Genomic DNA, 23610 nt, shown 5'->3' with positions numbered 1-23610 from the left:
TCGATCCCGAACCATTCCCTTGGGATTGCTAACAGCTTTTTTTATATAACAAAGAGTGTAATGCGCATGCGCAAAGCGCACGCAAGCATTAGACTCAAAAATAAAAAAACACACGTTGCCCTTACACAGCATGTGACCTAATTTTAAAGCACTTTTGAATAAACTAGATAATATTCCTTTTATATTATTTTTAACCAAAAAAGTTTAATTTCACAGTGACTGGTCAACTTACCCGATTTGTAATCAGTATTTAGCAGAGATAAAGGATGCATATAACTTTGATTTAATCGTAAAAGAAAACTATTTTTTCTTATCCTCTGCAACTCAAGAACTCAAGAAACGCAATTAAAAATTGTCTTTCACAGATGAAAAGTTTCCGATAAGCAAATTCACCTCAAACATTAATCATATATACTGACTGCTCAATAAATGTTGATGGCAGTTTTCCTGTCACGGGCATGCCGCCCTATTGTCACGTTGTCACGCCAATGTGACGAATAATTAATTTAGTGTAAGTGTATACCTTACGTTTCTGGGCTACATAGTGAGCTACAGAAAAGTGTTTTTACTAAAAAAAACCTAACCTGCTACATAATAGATAATAGATTTATTTACGTTTTTACAATTATAATTTGTAAATTAAATTGTGATTTAAAAAAATGATAATTATTTTTGATACAATAATTGCATTGCTCTGATTAAAGTTGTTACAATGATTGGTATTCTATAAATGTTTATATGTTTATAGAGAACTAAAAAATCACAGTTTAAGACGTCAGTAAGGACACGGTTCTCATTCCATCAGTAAGCTGCCGTTCTCCATTCCATATTTTTTCAGGTAGTTTCGTAGAACACCTCAATTTCGTCTGGTTGAAAGTTATAACTACCTGCCAGGAATGATCGTGTGAATGAGCTACCAAAACTGTGACCAGCTGGTGGATTGTAGGAGTATCCAAGATTTGTGTATGAATATGTGTTTGATGAAGCGTAGTTATAAATGGTAATATCGTGCCCTCCTCCGAATGTTGGTCCAAAGTTATTTTGATCATATGTAGCATGTTGAGGAGAGCTGGATCCATCTGCCCCCGGTTGTCTAAATGTAACTTGACCCCATCCTGGCTTGTTCACCAATGAATACAGAAATGCGGTCGAACTGTACGCATAGTCATTCCTAGAGGCTAATTAAAAAAAAATGAAAAAAAAAAAAAAAACAGATTATAAATTGTTTTTGAGTATGAGTAAGCTTTTGGATTATTTCTTATTTGCGATTGAGAAGGCTAAATATTTGTAATGCTATCATTTGGTAATTTCTTATCTTTAATTATTAACATTGGTAGATTAAAAGAAAAACATCAAAACAAAAACAAACAAAATGTAAGAAATGAAAATATATTTTAGGTTTTACACCAAAATTAAAGTAAGTTCAATTCTAATGTTTTCACGCTATACTCATAAAAAAAAGTTGTTACATTTTTGCCTCTTTTTTGGATTGTTTTTCATAATGGTGAACTGCTAAGCTGATGTGTTACATTAGACCGGAAAGAAGTTGATTTTGTGGCCAGTCAATAAGTAATAAGATTGGATATGTTTTGACGGTGAAACCAGTACTAAGGTCAAATCGATATAACGAACAGCAGATAGAATGTTTCCCGAACCCACAATTATGCTCTCTTTTTATAAAATGCTTTAATGAGAGTTTTTTTAGCGTTCTAAGGAATCTGCAATTAGATTTCGCATTGGAAACACTTTCATTACAATCAAGATGAAGTTTTCAACATAACACGAGCATGGGACAAAGAAAAAATCTGAGTCCCCAACGGGAATCGAACCCATGGCCTCCCAGATTACGATTGGGCGCTACAATACCTTGTATTTTACTTGCTGTATTGTATTTTACTCTGTAATTTAGTTATTACTGCAATGAGTTTTCATTAAAAAATATTATATATTATACTCTAACCAACTGAGCTACGGGAGACTCGTTGTGGGGGGGCATTTACTAGGTTGATATGTGACACGCGTCCTGCATACTGCTAGGATCAGCAATGTCGAAATCATCAAGTTTGTAGTAAATAATAAAGATGGTACATTTCAGGCTCGGTAATAAATAATGAAAATGAAGCATGTGACAAAGAAAAATTTTGAGTCTTCGACGGGAAACAAACCCATGGCCTCCCGGATACCGGTTGGGCGCTCTAACCAACTGAGCTTTTTTTTAATTATTAAAATTAATTGAGCCATTTAAAAGGGACGTAACTCTAAACTAGTTTCTGGCTTTTAAAAAAATTTTCTCGTAACCTTACCATGCTAACAACTTTCTATATCTCGTTTTTAGACGATAAGTGAAGATAATTGACGCAATTACGTAGTTAACTTTTGTGATTATTTGATTGACTTTTATGCATGTGGTTTTACTGAAAGACAACGGCGTTATAACACTTACTCCATGAAGTACTGGTATATCCTCCAAAAATGTACTGACCAACGCGAATAATGCTTACAGTACGTCCTTTGTTATTACATTGTGCATGGAAAGTTGATGCCGCCCAGCCATCCACTGATGCTCTCAAACAACGTTTCCAGTGTGAAGACCTGTTTTGTGCGACCGGTTTTAACCAGCCGCTTAACGAGTTCAAATATTTGTTGTTTTTTCCAACTATGGCTGAGTCAGCTAATCCTTTGAAGAAATAAATAATATGAATAAATATAAAAATAATAATAAAAATAATAATAATATTGATAATAAAAATAAAACAATTAACCATCGGCCGTACAACCAAACTCATACCCCCAGCATCGTACAAGGGGTTGGGGGGCGGGGGGAGGGGGAGGGGGTGGATAGAACTTTCTCTACAAGATGACTTAATTGGAATTGGCTCTGACGTCATATAACGACACATGACGTCATTAGAGACGCCAGCTTGGATCCGCCATCTTGAATTTCAACATTTTCTTAGAACCACAGGTAGCCCAAGCATGAAATGTGCATATTTAAAAGTAAAATGGAGGCTTTTAAAAATATAAGAGTTCGTATGGGTTTTAAACGGAAAACTTTTAGGCGAAAAATAAAAGTGCAAATTTTAAATAAAATTGACGGAACATGAAATGGTGTCATTTGCTTTTGTTACAGCGTGATTTCAAGCAAATTAGAGCTATGTTACGTCTATTTACTGTAACATGTTTATCGTATATAATAATATGACAAGGTAGGAAACCTTGGTCGCTATTAGCGTTCGACATATGTCGAAATTGGCTCGAATATCGCCAACAAAAACAGCTTCCACTCATATTCTGACTTAAAAACTCAATGAAAGGATGATAAGCGAATTCTTCTCTAGAACTTGCTTGCTCATATCTCGTCATCCTCAGCAACTAGCCTCTTTTGAAACTACAAAATCAGCTCAAAATAGCCGCCATATCATCCGTGTACTCCCACGACAGTAACAAAATGACCCAAAATAGACTGAACTCCAGTCACATTGATCCCCAACAGAGAGGGACACGGTATTTTTGATCCCGTTTTAAGTTGTTTCCACTGCCACACGATGCGGACATTTGCACCCCACGCGTGACAACATGCCTTTGGACGTGGAAACACGTATAAATTTTTGGAGACAAATGGAATGTTTTCCAATTGCTTTTACAGTGCCCGAAATACCGAATTATTCGAATTATGTTCGCTAGGGTAATGTTTACAAATTGACGACGATTTTTGTTTGTGTCCATCAACGCGTTCGTGGAGGTGGCCGCGAGTATAACCGACATACATTGTATCCTGCATCGCACAGGTTACATTGAAATTTATAAGCAACACATTGTCGGTTAACAGTGACTGGCTTTACTTCTCGAACTTTAAGGTCTTCGTTGAGTTTTCAGCTGATGAACACAGGCTGAATGGTGGTCTTGATTTTTGAGCTGAGGTCTGTGATACGTTTTTTTCACTACATTCGCAGAGACCGGATCTTTGAATGGTATGATTACACTACCATTACCTTAGCGAACATAATTCGAACGTACCACCTTGTCTTTTAGAAAAATTTCACGTGCTTACCAAATGTAATAACAAGTTGATTGCCTAATCAAGGAGATGCTTTTCATAAGACAACTTAAACCATCCCTTAACGTGCAAATGGACTCGATTCGCGCAAAGGTGTTCACTTGAAGAATTTGTGATCCTTTGTTATTGTGTTATTTTGTAGAGAACTGATATCACATTATTTATTCTCTTTTCCTTGAGAATGGTGTCACGATGACGCCGAAACGTCGGCTTTTAACGTTAATCTTCGCTTGTCTATACATTTGTATACATACTAATACTAATGCTTGGGATACTTGTGTTAGAACGTCACAAAATAACGGAAATTAATGCAAAATCAAGCCAGAATGCTTATGGAATGTAAAAATAAACAAATCTTGCACTTTTGTTTCCAAAAACTGAAAACTAAAGAAAAATGTTAAAAATGGCGATTTTTGGCAAGGCCTGTATGTATTTATGAGCCTGCCATGGCAACGTCAAATATCATGGACACATGATTGACAGATCAAAATTTCCTTAATGAAAGGACAGCTACTGAAAGTTTCAGCATTGTAAAGTATTAAATTTTTTTTAAAATTTGGAAAAAACCTTATGGGTTTGATAGTTAAATAGAATAGTGACCTAACACGGAAGACACTTAGTCTCGTTTTTTCGTTATTCCGCTGAACGTTGGATAATGGTATTAAAATGATAGAAAAAAATCAAATCGATATTTTTTTAACAAAAGGAACTGCAGTAGGCCATTACTGTGGGTAGCGTTTGATAGCGTTACTGGTCTTTTAAGCAACTAGGCCTTGAAATAAACTTATTTGCAGGTAAAGTTATCCCGTTTCGTTTAGAAAAATTCCAAGGTACAGAATTTGAGGTTTCTTTTACAGCAAGTTGCCAAGGCAATTTTGTTTACCAACATTGTACAGGACACGTTTATGTTGGAAAAGCAACAAAAACGAAAAAAAAAATGATGAAATAAAAAAAGAATAAATAAATAAATAAAAGTAAAATAAACAAACAGCAAATCCAACATATATGATCCGCGTTACAAAGATAAGCATCGCACGAGTTAAAAGTTTTTTTTAAAACAGCTGACTATCTGTAGGTCGTGTTGAGAGATTAAGTATTTAGAAGACGACTCTTTACTGACCTGCATAATTTAAGTAGCACTCAAAACCATCTCCAATGTATCCTTGGTTGCAGGTACACGAAAACGAACCACGTGAATTCACACAGGAGGCAAACTGATCGCAGTAATATTCGTCCCTGGCACACTCATTTAGATCTGTTGAGTAAAGAAAAGTTAAAATAAAAGAGAATCGAATCTGACACTTATGATCCGCAGCCCAATGAAAAGCAGGTCAAGAATTCGGATATTATCTGAAGGAGCTTAAAATCTGTATATCTTGCTGGAATAATTTATATTTTAAAGAAGTTGATTAAAAAAAGGTAAATGAATGGCTTTAAGGGAACTACACAAAAAGTAAGAAACTGACTGGAAATTTACTTCAGAAAATACAGTTCTTAAATAATAACAAAGAGAAAACAGTAAACTTTCATGGAGGATTTTACATATGTTGTTTGTTCATGCAGTATTTGTTAGTTGAAGTCCATTTCGGAATGAGCCTGATGACGCTGAGAAATGTGACATACAAAGTAGCTCATTTTGAATCAAATAAGGAGAGAAACAAACATTCCCACTTGTTCACACTGTGTTGACCCTTTTCAGTTCTTGTTCTGTTTGCTTTGTCGCTCATTGGTTCGCTCTATCACGAACTCATGCGGGGTTTTTTTTTCCTCTAGTATTATAAATGCCTTACCTTTCTTGCAAGTATACTGATGACAGTCGCTACACTTCACGTCGTTCCACCCATAACTGTACTTTATACCAAGTGCATGAACACAATCTTCATCTCTAAAGTTGTTCGGCTGGTTCCTGGCCCAAGCGGTGAAATTTCCAGGACCGCGGTCTGCCCAAATGAAGTCTCCCTCTGTCGATTTGTCGTTCAATCCCAGCCAGGATTTTTCTCCATTGTGTCTATGCTGGATAAATACGTTTTCCTCGTTGTTGTTAACATCAACAAAGACAGAATTTTCTTCGCGACATTTTGCCAATGCTGTTGTCCAATTGACGCATTTCTCACTCGTAAAATAGCAGAATCCGTTGAAATAGCTCCATCCTGGACCACATACATCTGCACAAAAAGAAGACGTTTTTGTTAGATCTCTTTTGTTCTTAACTGAATGGGGCGTTCTATTCATTTTGTAGTATTTTAAAACTTTTTGCTTCTGTTTCTGTCATTTGTTTTATGTTTATGTTTTTGTTTTCTGAAAAAAAAGCCTTTTTATTGGGTCGTAATTTTTACCACTTGGAGAGACTAAACTAAGGCAGAGCAGTGTATGTTGTTTGTTTGAAAATAACCAATATTTGACATCAACACAAGGTATGAGCCCGAGGTTCAATACTAACCTTTAAGAACCGCATAACTCACTGACACTGGGTCATATCTGGTCTCGTACAATTCCTTGACACAAACTCTAAATCCCGAGGTATTCATGTTCTGCAAAACAAACACAGAGCTCTCCAAAAATTATATTCAATTCACATCCTTACAAGATCACAAAAATGACGCACTTAAAACAAACAAGTTGTATGCTTTCTATTTGCTGGCACGAAGAGTGTATGGTGTACAAAATGCAACGAGACATCTGGGAAAAGAAATCGAAACAACTTGTGTTGTTCCTTCGATTTTCTACTTACTTATTGACTAGATAATAAAGTTTAGATTAATGAAATATTTATTTTAATAATTATAATTATTCATTATTATTTCATGTATTATTTTATTATTGAAACATTAACATTTACCTCAATCCACGAAGTAATGCCGTTATGAACTGGTGCCAAGTTTCCACTTTCCGTTGTGCTGTGATTGGCTGATATCAAAACTGTTGGTGTTGAGTTATAACTTCGAGTAAAATGCACAAACTGTGTAACGAAAACAAAATAATTGAACCTTCTTAGCCCAATAGAACAAATAGACAAGCGGTATAGCATTATTGAATGAAAACGCTTTGTTCAATATTTTCGGTGTTAAGACGTCATTCTTCCTCAAAATACAGCAGTAGCTTACCTCGCAGTAAGCGTTGTTATTTTCATCTGTTGGTGGATTTGTGTTTGGAAACTTGACAGAGCCATGTTCATTGAAGAGTGGCTTGTGTAGTTTAGAAAACGCCAACCAGTTCTGTGATAGAAGAAAAAGGAGAAAAAAATGTATTATATACTAACTTAATCCAAGAAAAGGAGAAATGTATTATATTCTTCTGTGGTAACACATTATTCCTATACTTAGTGCAGAAACTCCCAGGGGGGTGGGGGGGGGGGGGATAGCAACTACGTTGAAACCTCATGTATATGTTGCCCATTTTCTGGTTTTCTAAAAGCCCCCGAAATTAAGCGTACGCCCAAGTAAAAAAATGTAAATGGCTGGTCTGTACCTTCATATATTTTATCCACTAAAAAAACGTTTCCAATAAAGATTTGATCACATACCACATTAATATCTTCATGGTTTCCATCAAAGTTTTGCAATTCGCGAAGACAGACTTTAAATGAATCCTTGGTTACATCCTCTGTCCACATCAGCGCGGCATCATATTCTTTACCTGTTCTTATATGTTCTGACGTCACAAGAACGACAGGAGCCTCCGTAAACTTGTCCTGCATTTGGGAACAAAGAAATGGTACAGTCAACTCTCGCAATGTCAGTCAACTCAGAAATGTAAGTTTGTTCAATTAATTCAAGCTAGATAATGACATTTCGGTTACTTTTAACATGTATTGCGCTTTTGGCCCCAGATATACTATTTATATCATTATTGTTATTATTATTGTAGGCATTAAAAAAACAGATGATTACTTTGTTACTTTGTTACATAGTTTAGTGCAATGTCGCCGTTTTGGAACAAGTTAAATCAGAAAGAAACCCCGACACAATTCCGGCCAAAAAACATTTTTACGTTTGCGAATATAAACTCTATTTCTATAGTAATGTTACCTTTGGAAACGTCACATCTGCACAATTTGTTCCAGACCACCATTTCTGGATCTTAATTATTCCCGTCATTCCTTCTGGCGGTGCTCCTTGATATGCCATATAATCCAGAGTTGCAAAAGGATTAAAGTTGTTTCCATTCCTCCCAGATTGCATGGCGCACACAGTAAAACTCTCGGTATTGACATTCTCTGTCCAGGAAGTGATAGCGTGGTGGACTGTTACCGAGTCATTTAAGTTCATGTGATTCAAAGTTATTTGTACATGAACTTCTTTATCTGGATAGAATTTGTATGGCGGGAATACCACTGTCTTGCAGCTTGAATCAGACCACTTGGGAACACGAAGAAGCTTTTCTCGGCCATGTACGATTGGAAAACCTGTTGGTGAATTAGAAAAGTATTAGCATGAAAATGGTAAGAGCAATCTCCACAATCATACTAAAATGGCATAGCAACCGTTTATAAGAATGACTACAGCTTATCAATTTCCTAGTTTCCTTTGCGGCTGTTATTTAGGTCATCACGCAACGTTGGTGGGAAGGGAGTGTTGCGTGACGAGCCCAAACCATCCTGCTTAAAGTGCCTATGAAGTAAAAAAAAATTGCTCTTTTTGTCGAAGCTCTCTTAACGGACACTCTCGTAAGCGGACTGCTCTACTTACGGCCACCTTGTTAGAAACCCCGTTTTTACTCCCATACAAACTCTGCATTTTTACATTCTCGTAAGCGGACATTCCCGTAAGCGGCCGCGGACACTTTCCGAGATTACGACTTAGACTTTTTCTTTGTTTTGAAGCTCCTGTAAGCGGACACCGCAAAGAAAATCATATAAAAAACCTCTGTATGTTGTATTAATCAATCAACTTCAAACCCCCTTTCGTCACATTTATTTTACTGTAATTACAGTACCATATTTCAGTGTTTATTTTGTCGTCATCCACCTCCGGTTACATTTCGAAACACCACTAACATGCATATTACCATTATGTTAGCTGGGCAAGCTCCCGTAAGCGGCCATCTATCCCCTACACCTCTAGTGGCCGCTTACAAGAACCATTCTCGTAAGCGGCCAGCTCCAGTTCCGGACACTTTTTTCGCGTCCCGAGGGTGTCCGCTTACGAGAGCTTCGACTGTAGCTTATTATGTCTACTTTCCGAAAAGCTAAAAAAAAGGATAATGTTAAAAGAGAGAAATCAGACTTTTTGCCGCCTAAAGTGCCCTCGGTAAGACAAAACAGTGGTTCCGGAGACTGGAAACGAATTTGGCTCGGATGACGAAGTAAGTGGTTCCACAGATCAGTTTACACTCAGATTTTGTTGATTCACAATAAAGTTCACTACTTCAGCTGAGATTGTTGCTGCTTTTCTGTTGATAAATCGAAAACATGTCCTGAAAGAGTGATGTGTTGCCATCTACGGACTTGGCAGAGCGTTTTTCAAGCAGAAAAGAATCGGAAAACGAATTATCCTGACACTAAAATCGAACTAACTATGGTTGGACCTGATCATGACTAATACACCACACCAGTACTACGAGTAACATACGGGTAACATACGAGTAACACACGGAACATACGGGTACATACGGGTAACATACGAGTAACACACGGAACATACGGGTACATACGGGTAACATACGAGTAACATACGGATACATACAGGTGCGTACCAGTTCCTATTTCATTTCATTTTTATTTTATCCTCCCCCGCCCCCTTTCCCTCAAAAAGCTTGCGTGACGAGTCCAAAACTAAAATAAGACACAAAACCATTGACGCGAGTAACATACGGAACATACGAGTAGCATACGGATACATACGGGTGCAAACCAGTTCCTATTTCATTTCATTACATCTCATTTAACGAAATGCCAAAATCATTCAAAACATAGGAAAAAGGTAGGAATTTCATCACACCAGAATATCTTATTATAAATAACCGTATTTCTCTTGTAACACATACTTTAGACGTTACTTAAACACTGTATCAAAAAAGATTTCTTGTTCATGTGTAAATCATTTTTAGATTAACATGGTGTCTAATGTCTATCAAATTTCCAATACTGAAGCCTGGAAAGCATTACAATGCAACAAATTTTTGCATTAATAAATGGGGAATTATTATTATTATTATTATTCGATTATTATACCTCGTATGTTACCTGTATGTACCCGTGTTTTTTGTTTTGTTTCCTTGTGTTGCATTAAATAAAATAAAAAGTTAAAATAAATAGAGTGAAATGAAATAGGAACTGGTATGCACCCGTAAGTATCTGTATGTTACTCATATGTTACGGGTAAGCACGTATGATTGATAAGCGTGATCCTATAACATTTCAAAATCTTGACTTTTTTACTAGTAAATGGTTTTGTGTCTTACTTTTGTTTTGGACTCGTCACGCAAGCTTTTTGAAATGAAATAGGAACTGGTATGCACCCGTATGTATCCGTATGTCACTCGTATGTATCCGTATGTTACTCGTATGTTACCCGTATGTACCCGTATGTACCCGTATGTTCCGTGTGTTACTCGTATGTTACCCGTATGTTACTCGTAGTACTCGTGTGGTGTATTAGTCATGATCGGTTGGATCTATCCATTAACCGTAAGCCGATCAAGCGCTCTTTCACACAAGCGCTGGTCAACGACTGACGATCGAAGTTCGACGAAGCAGTTTCAAATGTGAAATTCCCTATAAAAATGAATAACTAGAATTGTCATTGTTTCCAAAAACACATACATCGACAGCTTTGATTTTTGAGACTGGTTTCGCAGTATCGCTGGGGTTGCTTCAATGCTTGCTTGTCGATTGCTTGTGCCCGATAATAAAGGTTACGGTACGCCTATCCCGGTGGTTATTCGTTATTATATCACGATTAAGTGATTTTAATACAAGTAGAGATCTTGTACATGTGTGGGAAAGAACAGTGGACTGACATATTTCTCCGAAGCGCCAGAGCAGTGAGAGTATAAACTGAGTGACATAATTCCCGGCGTATCAAACCGAACGAAATCGAACAAATTTTCCATCGAACTCAATCGAACGATTAAATTCGATTTTGTTCGGTCATCGAACGAAATCGGACAACAATATTTTTTGTGAGTTCGATTTCCGAACCAAATCGAACTGAATCGAATTAAGCGTTCGATTTAGTTCGATTAAGTTCGGAAATCGAACTTGGAAATTGGAACCTAATGAGCAAGTAAAAAGTTAACGATTATTCCTTAAATGGTTTTGGAGTAAGTGACTGGACACGGCCGGTATCGTATAATCTTTGTCTTTTATTTGATCCTAAAGAAACAAAACATAATATTTCAAAAATCTAATACGCCCGGGAATATTATACGTAGTAAGCCATTAATAAATACTCAAATACAACCCACGACGTATCGGCGTATCGTATCAAGTGAAACCGTATTTTAGAATAACATTTTGCGAATTAAAACAAAATAGCATATATATGTGGCATGTTTTAACGGTAATTTTATTGTTGTTAGTGGCAGAATTATTTCTCCATTTTGACAAAAAGTATGGAAATAAAGGAAACATTACTTTAGATGGCTGGATCGATTGACGCATTTACGCGGGTATTTATACCCGTGATCATCAAATGAAGGAAATTAAAACTGAACATTCGCTCGATTCAGATCATATCGTCATACGACATAAGCCGCTCGCTTTGGTGTCGTTCGACGACCAAACTAAATCGAACGTCATCGGACTTAATCGAACGTTCGATTTGGTTCGATTTGCATTTATTTTTTGTGAGTTCGATTTCGTTCGATGACCGAACGAAATCGAATTTAATCGTTCGATTAAGTTCGATTAAGTTCGATTAAGTTCGAAAACCGAACGTTCGATTTGATACGCCGGGCATAATTAAACTTGAAAACACGCCAAGATAACACTTCCTCAAACCCAAGACAGCACTTTTAGACTTAAACGAAACCAACAATTTCCTCTTCAATAATAGACAGAACCGCAGTTGTTTTCCGTCAGTTTATGATAAGTTAGCCCTATGATACATTTTTAACCGTCTTTATCTGGAGACGATAAACCCTGATTACAGTCAGCGCACAGTGCGTGTTTATCGGCCAATAATTCGCGTAGGCAGTCGTAAAATTTGTCCGAGATTTCTGTGTGTTGTTTAAAAGTGCATTTGCCGTTATTACAATATGCCGGAAATTTACTAGATCTGGCAGACGTGAATGACAACATTCGAAGCGCGCTACTTAAAAACAAACAAGAACATTGAGAAGCTTGAGAAGCTTAAAATCGGGCGCTTTGCCTTGAAAGGCAGGGTTCAGTACAGCAGAAACCACGAAGCATTTACTTAAGTAGCACTCAGTCCGACTGTGTTTGTGTAAGTCACAGGGCTTGCATGAGCTGTATTAGTGTGCATAATATAATATCTAGAACGTTGTCGAGATTGCATTATTACTTAATGACATGATGGTTTCGATTTATAAATGTATCTCACACAATACAAATAAACGATTGAAGTAGACGACTAGACAATGTAAAGTTTTAAGACTTAGCAAAGTGCAGTGTATTGGTAATACTGTTAGGTGCGGTTTCACCTGAAGGTCGTGTGCTTTTCGGTATTTTCCAGGCATTGCACTTTGATGGGACAGTACTACAACTGTTTACCGGGGAACTACTATTGTCAAGAAAATGATCACAACTTGTTGATGAATGATTGAACATTTGTTTCATACCATTACTGTAATAGCAATTGATGAAGGCTTTTAGTCCCTAACCAAAGTATAAGGACTGGGAAATACTGAAACCCATTATCAGCCACCTTAAACGGAAATATCTTGTTGGTGTTTCAAGGAATCCAAGGAAACTTCACTCATCCCATGTATCTATTTATTGCGGTATTTTGTAATTTTTTGAGTGATTTTTGGGGATGTTTGGCAGGTGATAGTTTTTTTAAAAGAATTAGTAAAATTTAGACAACTAAGAAATATTGAAAATTTAATGTGAATTTAACATTGGAATTTGAAGTTAGAAATTGACAGACGGACACCAAACAGTCCCGTGACATCCTGGAGTGTTTTTACATGGGGGTCAACTGTGTGATGATGATTCCATTTTTTTCTTCAATCCCCACTGATAAAGAACTGTTGTTGGTGTTATGTTGGTGTTATCACATGTCAAGCCTTTAACAAGGTATGAAAGAACACAAGGATTTAAATTATTCTGGTGCTCAATTTTTGCGTAACTAAAATTAATATTACTCAAATTCCTGATGGATTCTGTCTTAAACTGTTACGAGCTTAGTATTTCCAAATTATTGCATGTCAATGTAAGGCAAGACAAGACATGCCTTGGTTCTTATGTAATTCTCTTCAAAACACGTAAGATATTGACTATAATTTTGTCTGTGCTATGGCAATTCACAGTGGGGTGGTCTTGATGTGTCTTTAACTTGTAGACTGGACTGGACTAGTAAAACGCGGACTAGTAAAACGCGGACTTGTAAAACGCCTCTAGACACTTCGAATTCCTTGGCCACAATCATCTTACGGCTCTCTTCAATACATAATGTCTCAAAAAAACAGTAACCTCAGAAAGAAGTCAGAAGCAAATAAGGTCGAAAGACCGAATTTGAACATATAACGGCAAATGTTCTAATGTCACGAACGTAGGAGTCGTGTAGGCCCGTCACCTTTATTTACCACATACTGCCCCCAAATTAAAACAGTACCCTCAGAAAGAAGTCAGAAGCAAATAAGGTCGAAAGACCGAATTTAAACATTTAACAGCAAATATTCTAATGTCACGAACGTAGGAGTCGTGAAGGCCCGTCACCTTTATTTACGATTGACTGTTGATTTCTGGACGGGCCCCGTTCTACCTCGTGCGAGCAATACAAACGACTGCACTCAACAGACGTCAAGTAGTGGAAAGAAAGAAATATATGCACACAACTCATAGCATCAATCCCGTTGTTTTAGTAGGGGTTTGCAGAACGAACATGTGCTATACTGCAAAAACATCTCCACGCTAAAACAGACCATAGAGTGCTCAAAAAAGCTAGAAATATGCCGTCGAAGAAACACACAAGAGCTTCAAACACAAATTGTTTCGCTCGCTAAACCGTTTAGTTTTATCCGATTTACAAGCGCTTGTTTTACAAGTCCGCGTTCTACAAGTCCGTGCTTAACAAGCCCTCGTTTTACAAGTCCGCGTTTTACAAGTCCGCATTTTACTAGTTCTCGTTTTACAAGTCCGCGTTTTACTAGTCCGCGTTTTACTAGTCCGCCTTTTACAAGTCCGCGTTTTACCTGAGTCCGCGTTTTACTAGTCCGCGTTTTACAAGTCCGCGTTTTACTAGTCCGCGTTTTACTAGTCCAGTCCAGTCCTCGAAATACAGTATGCCAAAACTCCCCGCCCTCTAAAGATAAGTCCTTGACGGTTCTTGTCGTTTTTCGGTGCCTATTCATCTTCGGCATCTTTCTCATCCACCTCTCGTTCTGTCCTGTGTCTGTCATCACACGAAAGAAAAGCTGATTCTCAAAAAATCTGCCACAAAAGGAAATTGACAAAAACAATATGAAAACCATATATCGAAAGTTTCTTATTCTAAAATTTTATCATACGTCTTAATTCAGAGCTACAAAGAAGTTCCTCCTTTTGAGTTATTGATACTGTTCTTACAGTACCTCTTTCCACTAGCGAAATTTTACAAAATTCCTTCGCGGCGAAAAGGTAGCGCGAATCCAGAACAGACTCCAATCGTGAGTGGGTTAATTCTAGATTACTATTAATTAACTATTACAACATTCATTTTTAAAATAGTTTCCCAAGCCGACTAAGCTAACTAAACGTCGAGTGTATCTTTCAGTAAACAAAACATGCCGTTATGACGCCGGAAATCCAGCTCACGCATACTATACCCCGTGACTCACGCAAACCTCCGACTTACGTGCTACTACAGTCATTCCTTTCTAAACATTTTTTTTTTGACCACCACCGTACCTTTCTACCCAAAAAACTCATGAAACCGCCCGGTTTTAACCTGTTTTAACCTTTCAAAAATTAGAGCGTTCGAAACTAAATAAGATCCGTAATCACAAACAACATACAGCCGTTTACCAGCACTCTTTAAAACTCCTGAAACCCTTCAAAATCAGGCAAAATAAATCTTTGAAATAACCTTTATCAATGTTTCTTATTTTTTATTCAGTTCTATAAAATGCCTTTCATACACTACTGTCAAACAAAAATTTCAATTTCCTCAAAGTTTCAAGACAAAAGAATAACAAATATTTCGTGCACAATGTAATTTGATTAAGCCAATATTATCACGTCTAAAAATACTTCAAGCAATTCAGTGAAAACCCGTTTTTTTTTTTTTTCGTATCAACGAAAACCACTTTCGAATAATCGATACATGAAAATAACAATAAGATCAAAAGGAAGAAAGGAACCTTTCTAATTATTTGAAGACTTTCAAAGCCGTGATATTATGCATCCAATCCGCGATAAAATTTAATTACAACAAAATTCAAGTTCTCATTTTGAATTCCATTTTTTTCAGTTGATACCTTTATCCAACTTGTGAAAAATTCCATTCAAGTTCCTATTAATACTGTACATTCCCAATGTTTTGCTCAGGTCTTCAGAAGCGTCTTACTAACCAAATCTAAAATAATTCCAAAACATGCTGTACAAACATTCTACTCTTTGTGACAAACGACTTGACGACCAATTGTTCAGAAATGAAAATCGACACAGTTCTTGCTAAATAAAAAAAAGTTTTACGGCGGAGTCAGGCTCAAAAAATATACCGCAAGATCACACCCCCATTCATAGTCAGAAACCAGCAAACCATCTAGTTTGCTAAAAAAAACACTGCGTGACATCAATGACGTTACCTTTTTCATTTACAAAAATAACTTTAACTTGTCAAAGTAAGTGCAATTTCACAATGGTGAATATCAGTACAGTATGGGGCCCAGTTCTCGGCCGGGTCCAGTTCTCGGCCGCTTTGTGTTTAACGCGTTTTTTCACACTGCAGTTGAATCAAAAGAAAAAGGTATTTCCTTCAAACGATAGACTGATTCATGTGCTTTAAGTATCTTGAGTTTGATCGTTCAATTCGATATAGAAAGCTCACACGTCGAGTTTACGCGGAGGTAGGTGAATTTGCATTCCCGAAAAAGTTGTTTGTTTACGGCTCCAAATTCATGGATGTAGTTAAATTCGTATTTTATCCAAAAGCCCCCACCATACGAGCTAATTTTCGGCATGTGAAACGTAGAATAATTCAGCTTTCTGCTTTAGTTAACTTTTCGTTGAACCGTTGTATTTTTTGGTCTTAATTTACTTCGAAATTTTTCTTGAGACGTTTGCGTATTTGCCAGTTCTCGGTCACCCTGCTCGCTATCACAGCTTACCGCTTGGTTTTTAATATAATTTCATCTGCTGCTGCCAGAATGAAAGAAATAAATGTTTTAAAAATAAAGTTCAATCTTATCTCTAAGTTTTGAGCTGACTCTTGTCTTGTCTATTATTTCTACAACACCTAAATCTTTCAAGACCTTTTCACTGCAAAATAAACCATCTAAATGCACGGGTCACACAATGCGGTTTTGCCAGAACCTGCACATAGGCAACTAGGCGCGTTAAAATCCTTCTTTTCTAAAGTAAAACAAAGCATCATAAAAATAATTTGGGATCGATATAGTATAAATAGGTTTACAGAGTGATTTTATGACTGTGAAAATTAATTGAGCATTTTTTTTTACAGATAATTACGCACAAGCTTTATAGTGGCCGAGAACTGGGCCAAGGTGGCCGAGAACTGGGCCCACAAATGGAGCTTTTATTTTTATTATTGCTCGGGCAAATTAATTTTTGACCGGTCGATAGCTTTACACCAAAAAGCTGAATAATGTAGCTAGCTCTGGGAGAAATTTCAAGTTCCTGCGGTTCTTCTGAGGTAAGAAATACAAGTTTACGTCAAAAGTGGCCGAGAACTGGGCCAAGGTGGCCGAGAACTGGGCCCACAAATGGAGCTTTTATTTTTATTATTGCTCGGGCAAATTAATTTTTGACCGGTCGATAGCTTTACACCAAAAAGCTGAATAATGTAGCTAGCTCTGGGAGAAATTTCAAGTTCCTGCGGTTCTTCTGAGGTAAGAAATACAAGTTTACGTCAAAAGTGGCCGAGAACTGGGCCCCATACTGTACTTTGCCCCGTAAGCTTTTTTCTCTGTCCTTCCGCCGAAGCAAAAAAGCACAACCTGATTACACATTAACCCAAAAGTCGACCAAGTGTGCCTGCAACGATTTACTGTCAAAACTAAAATGAAAACCATTGCGGTATGCGTCACCCGTAGCGGTTTTGTAGCAACCCCAAGCTATCCCCGTCTTTTTGGCCGCGCCAGGAGACTACGCTCTAGGACGACCAAAGGGTAAACTATAAATCGGCCACGCCCGATTAACAGGCATTTCTAATTCACTCAAGTCGAATTTACATCCATCGGGATTTACAAAGTACATATTTTTGCTTTTTTCCCAGATGTTCCCGTACGCATCTGGCGATCTTTCCTTTCAAGTGTTTGGGAAAGGAAACGATTGCTTCCTTACAAATGATTTAACGATCTACTAAACATACACATTAGAGTTTGAGGAACCAAGTCTCATAATAAAAGAATAACACGAATACTGTACCCAGCTGTGTAACATATTGTAGACTCCAGCTGGCGCGACTGCTAAATCTTTCTTTCGGCTGGTAGAGCGGAATGATATAGAGACCACCATATCCTTTACAGAGATAATACCTTTAATAAATTTCCTCTTCATTTCATGACTTTGCCGTTTCATTTGTGGCAAAAAGGAGCTTGTGCTGAGAACAGCGATCCTTGAACTGCGGCCGACGGAAAAGAATTCGTTTCTTCTTGCGTTTTCATCAGAACGAATAGCTTTTAGTGCACATGGCAATTTCGCTTCTATTAACTCCACAAAGCTTCCCCAAAGGAAATAAGTGTATTTGTTGCAGTTTTGTTTGCGCAATTGCCTTTCTTTGTCTGATCTCAGAAGCCGAAAAACAGCTTTCGCCAGCCCTCTTTGCTTTCTTTACGCCATAATCCTGGTGTCTTTTATTAGAACCACCAAGTACGCTATTTCCGGTGAAACCCGAGTGTTTGGCCGCGCGCAAAACTAACCCACTTCGAATTGCGAAAATCCTAGAAAAAAGCGCTTTTGATAATAATAATAATAATAATAATAATAATAATAATAATAATAATAATAATAATAATAATTATAATAATAATAATAATAATAATAATAATAATAATAATAATAATAATCAACTTTATTTATAGAGGGTTAACACATAACAGTAAAAAACTGACAAACCAGTGGCCCTCTAATAGAAAATACAATCAAGAACTTAAAATAATGCTAAAAATCTAACAATCTAAAATTACAAAACTTAGTTAAAAATAATTGATCTCTTAAGGAGGCTCGATGTAGTTTTTTTAGCAAAAGGGTGGTTGTTTTGAAAATTAAAATTGTGTAGGAAGCCAATGTTTGTTTTTTTGCCAAAATACACCATAATGATCAAATATGACCAAATTTTAATTTTTTACCCGTCACCTAGCCACAAAAGTTACCATAGCAACGATAAACGTTTTCTTTTGTTCTCAAACAAGCTTGATTTTCTCGAAATTTTTTGATAATTTTATGTTAAAGTTTAGTAGATTGACTAACTATTGACGAAATTTGAGAAAAAATCTGTAAGAGCGTTTTCAAGTAAACGAAGAATGAAATTTTCAGAAAAACCCCGTTTTAATATAAAATAGGCGCTTTCAAATTGTTTTGTATTATTTGAGCGCAGTTACTCTCACTGAAACATAAATACTTACACCATCAAAGACCATTAACTAAAAGCGAAAAGTTTTTGCTTTAATTTGTTAAAATATAGACCCTATGCAAAAATGGTTGCCATTCATTTCTGTTGTTTGGTCAAGTTTCTTTAAATGCTGGTGCTGGTACTTAAATATGCCTGAAATATTATGCTATTCAGAGAAGTTTCAGTGTTTTGGGTCAAATGGCTGCAAAGTTATGACTCATTGAATTTTAAGAGATTTGTATGGAAAAAGAACCCTAGCCTGCCTAGCCTCGTTTTCATGATTTTGGTAATAAAAATGTCCGTGTAACTTCCCATTACATGAAAGTATAACTTTGAAACTTTATACACTGATTTACTTTGACTACATCTTTAAGTTATACTAATTAAATTTTGTTGACAAGTTATTCTTATGGGAGCCGAAAATTAACAGCCGCCATATTTGCATAGGGTCTATATCGACTGCCAATTGTAGGAAGTTATAAGAAAATAACAAAAACTTCATTCTTGATTTACTCTAAAACTCTCTTGCAGATTTTCATAAAATTTTGTGTACAGGTAATCAATCTACCATACTTAAACATTTCAAAAATTGAATCCCAAGAGTCAATCTAGATTATGAGAAAATCAAGCTTGTTTGAGAACAAAAGAAAACGTCAGTGGTTGCTATGGTAACCTTTGTGATTAAGTGACGGGTAAAAAGTGAAAGTTTGGTCATATTTGATCATTATGGTGTATTTCGGTAAAAAAACGAACATTGGCTTCCTAGATAATTTTAATTTTCAAAACAACCACCCTTCGGCTAAAAAAACTACGTCGAGCCTCCTTAAACACGCATATTCGTGCTTACTAAGTCATAAACAAGGGAATTGAGCAAAATAATTTTTTCACTTCATAGGCACTTTAAATTATGATCTAAATCTGAAACCTTGTACTATAACGGTAAAACAGATGAATTGATCTGTGATTTTGAAGGAACGTTAGGCTCCCGACAAGTTAGGCTCCCAATAAGAAGTCAACTTGACTTCTTATTGGGAGCCATGCATTAGGATAACAACAAACGTTTTTTTTTTCTTGCTAACCTTTCAGTGAAATTCGCACAGTCCCGCGCAGGACGGGTTTAAGATATTAATATGTGGTTTCAAAGACGGTATCTAAATCTGCAAGGTTTAAGGTGTCCAAAAATGAGTCCTTACTTACCCTCACAGCTGCCTGGGTGATAGACGGTATTACTGTCTAGTCCACTGCAAAAACTTAATTCATATAGGCATTTGTTGTCGAAGGTTGTTCCATTAGAGGTGCACACTGGATAAGAAAGGCAGTCTTCGTAGCACACACAGCGAGCTTCATGAGCACTAAAAGTTTTACAGACTCCAAATGATGGGCAGTTTACACCAAGGCATGGATTTAGATCTGTAAACGAATATAAAAGAAAATAATTTTGTTTTGAGCTAACCAAGAATCAATCAACAAAATTGAACTTTGTGGACCATGGATTTGACATTTTAACAAAGACAAAAAAGGACCAACCTCCAATCACAACATAGCTGACTGACAGGGAGTCATGCTGACTTTCTGTTCCAGTTAAATCTTTTACGCAAATTCGCATGGATGTCAGACCAACCTCCTAAAAATAAAATAATGTACTTAAAATTAAGAAGAAAAAAAAAAAAACAAGTGCGGCCTTTATCTTTCATAAGAGATTCAATTCCGAGGTGCAGGAATCTATAAAGTGTGAAAACAATCGTATCTTCTTATTTTCTCAATGAACATTTAGTGTATGTTATATTCGTCAAATTTGAACCCAATCCGTGTGTGTATTAAAACAAGTATCTTACCTCCAGCCAGGCTGTGATGATGTTATTTTCCGGTGGAATAGAATTCTTCACCTTCCGGTCATAATTATGGTGCACTGAGACCAGGACTGCTGGGGACGCGTAAAATGTTGTGTTATATTTTACTTCCTGTCAAGAAACAAAATAGAGCGAACGTCAGGCCAATTACTGGTATATTCAAAGATGCTTAGCACGTGCTAATGTATAACGAACGTCATTGTACTATGATGGAGATGGACAGAGGCCACCGAAAATTTAGATCGGATTAGTTAGATCGGATGAATCCTTCTAGTTATGTTCAGCTTACTGATCGCCACAGACAAAGCGTGTTTCATCTTTCTCTTAAAAAGAAAGGATGATACAACAGTTTCTGCATCTTAAATTGCCACTAGTGCAATATTTATGCTTACACTGACTCTTCCAAAAGTCTTGCAATTTACAAGAAAGAGAGCCCAATGTATTTTATTTGAAAAAAGGAGTTGACTACTATGTTTTTGCCCTTATTGCCTTATGTTAGAAACCTATCAAATACTCCTACCTGACAAAAACCATAGTTGTCCTCAGCAGTGGGATTTCCACTATTAGGAAAAAAAGCTTCTCCTGACAAGGTAACATTCATCTCAGAACCATTGCCAGTGTATGCGAACCAGTCCTGAAAAGAAATCACATTGACAATAGTGGATATTTCTGCCCTGACAAAAGATTCAAGCTATTAACCCTCGGACGTACAAGCAAACTCACACCCCCACCATCGTACAAGGGGGGGGGGGGGGGGTGGATATAACCCCTCCCCGGAGTTTTCGTTATATTAAGGCGTAGCGAAATGAACTCAGAAGAAAGCCCTTAGCTTACTCTACAAGATGACATAATTTTAATTGGCTGTGACGTCATTAGACCCGCCCCGCCATCTTGGATTTCAACATTTTCTTAGAAAGTCAGAAAATAACGGAAATTGATGCAAAATCAAGCCAGAATGCTTACGGAATGTAAAAATAAACACATCTTGCACTTCTGTTTTAAAAATCTGAAAAAAAAAATAAGAAAAATGGTAAAAATGGTTGTACGTCCGAGGGTTAAAAAATAGAGAAAATCTCGCAACTACGAAACTGTGTTTGAAATACGTCAAAACTTGCTCGTGGCTGAAATAGAGGTGAGATTACTTACCACAATTGTATCGTGGTGTTTCCCGTCAAAAGCTAGGAACTCCCGGATGCACACCTCGAAGCTATTAGCTTTCACGTTCTCTAGCCAGACGTGCATGGCATCATCAGACTTTGTATCGCGAGTGTACTTTGCTGAGACAAACACAGAAGGTCTTCCACTAAAGCTCTGAAAAATTTAAAAAAAATAATTACAAGTTAGCCTTACAATGTCCGATCTACCCCTTCCCCCTCTGCCTAAGCTTTCACGAGTGCTTTCTTTTTGCTATCTGTTAAAACAGAACCACAAAGAGTCAAAAACAATTTAAACAAATAAAGCCCCTCTTCGACGGCCACTTTGCTTAAAATAAATGCTTTTGTTACATGTAGCTTGATATATCAATTAAACTTAGTTTACGGTTTTAATTCCGACTATCGATTTGAAGATCAATGCGTCTATTGACAAATTTCTGTAAGTAGTGGGTCACTTCATATATTAAATGGGCAAGTGGTTGTTCACTTCTTGTTTACAAAAGCAGACTCGATAATAACAAATTAAAGTTTATAATCTGTTCAGCCCAACTCAACTAGACGATATCAAAACATTTTTACTGCGGTGCCACAAGAAAAAGAAACTCGAACTTGACAGGTACATGGATAGAGCAACAAAGACAAAGGTAACGCCAAAAAATCCCTAACGCTCTTGAAAAGGCCATCACAAGCTAAATCAGGACTTCCTTAATAATCATACTTTCTGGTCTTGTCTCTTGAGATTTATTCCTCTTTGGTTATTTAAAAATTGTTTACAATTTTTCCGGGTCGTCAGGAGAGTCTATGGATAGAGTCTAGTCGACGAAAACAATTCATCAAAGCCATAAAGTGATTGTATTCCTTTTATCTATTTGAATATACAAACTTCTTGTTCTGTTTGTAATAGGTTCATCATAGAGGACAATCTATTGTATTTTGGTTTATGAAAGCAAATGTATTGTCATTTACACTTAATCCGCAAAATTAAAAAAATGTCGCCGACTAGGTATGTCAACACCTAATTTAATGCTAAACTCCGAGCTAAATCCGTCATTGAGGTCAAACTTGATGTTAAGAATGAAAACACACTTTAAAGTAAGGGATTTTACCGTAAAGACCTTTTCACCTTTCTAGCGACTACAAATGGACTCGCAAAGATTATTCGTCTCCCAACTTAAATAAGACAAGCCGGGCATTTTTATTACTCATGTTTTGAAGCCTTTTTTTCCGAGCTTTTCAATTCCTTAAAATTTTAATAAAGCAAACTCGTGACGCTTAACTTATGCTTGAATTTGACAAGCTCTTCAAATGTAAATAAGTTTGTTTTGGACTGGTATCTTGAAACGTTTGGTTTACTACAGCGTGTTCTGCGCGATTTTCTCAAATAACAATAACCCTTAATACATCGTCTAACCTGAGAGAAGGTTACTTTCTCGCATTTGCTTTGTGTTGTCCATATTCCATTAAAAGTAACGCTGCCACGTGTGATTTGTGGTTGATCTTGGAACGCTAGCCAGTTGATGATTCCAGTTCCATTTGATCCAATGCCTGACTCACATGCACACACCTCGAATCCACGTGTACTCACGGACTGAACCCATAGAGCTGAAGGAGAGTGAACACGTGTAAACTCCTCACCATGGCTTAGTGTAACG

The 23610-nt window shown here is 36.9% G+C and overlaps 1 protein-coding gene across 1 annotated transcript; it reads right to left on the bottom strand.

Moving 5' to 3' along the window:
- Positions 1 to 778: 778 nt before the first annotated feature.
- Positions 779 to 23610, bottom strand: LOC144666332 (uncharacterized). Its single transcript, XM_078527735.1, has 15 exons — positions 23370 to 23610; positions 21951 to 22115; positions 21325 to 21438; positions 20790 to 20915; positions 20482 to 20578; positions 20152 to 20364; positions 8086 to 8462; positions 7581 to 7748; positions 7162 to 7272; positions 6897 to 7016; positions 6498 to 6588; positions 5848 to 6222; positions 5178 to 5312; positions 2444 to 2677; positions 779 to 1178 (listed from the first exon to the last, which is right to left on the bottom strand). Exons 2-15 carry the CDS (start codon positions 22044 to 22046, stop codon positions 835 to 837), a joined length of 2601 nt encoding a protein of 866 aa, XP_078383861.1. The 5' UTR covers positions 22047 to 22115; positions 23370 to 23610; the 3' UTR covers positions 779 to 834.

This window comes from Oculina patagonica, chromosome 9 (genome assembly GCF_052425735.1).
Source record: "Oculina patagonica isolate OP01 chromosome 9, crgOcupat, whole genome shotgun sequence".
Taxonomy (NCBI): Eukaryota; Metazoa; Cnidaria; class Anthozoa; order Scleractinia; family Oculinidae; genus Oculina; species Oculina patagonica.
The sequence above is the reverse complement of the archived record's forward strand: the minus strand, read 5'-3'. Positions and strand labels throughout refer to the sequence as shown.

Excerpts from the sequence above, each read along its gene's own strand:
- LOC144666332 (XM_078527735.1), bottom strand. The coding sequence starts at position 22,046 with ATGCACGTCTGGCTAGAGAACGTGAAAGCTAATAGCTTCGAGGTGTGC. Across the intron at positions 7,749-8,085 it reads CAGATGTGACGTTTCCAAAG|GACAAGTTTACGGAGGCTCC; the intron begins GTAACATTACTA and ends TCCCAAATGCAG. Across the intron at positions 1,179-2,443 it reads ATATACCAGTACTTCATGGA|CCTCTAGGAATGACTATGCG; the intron begins GTAAGTGTTATA and ends TTTTTTAATTAG.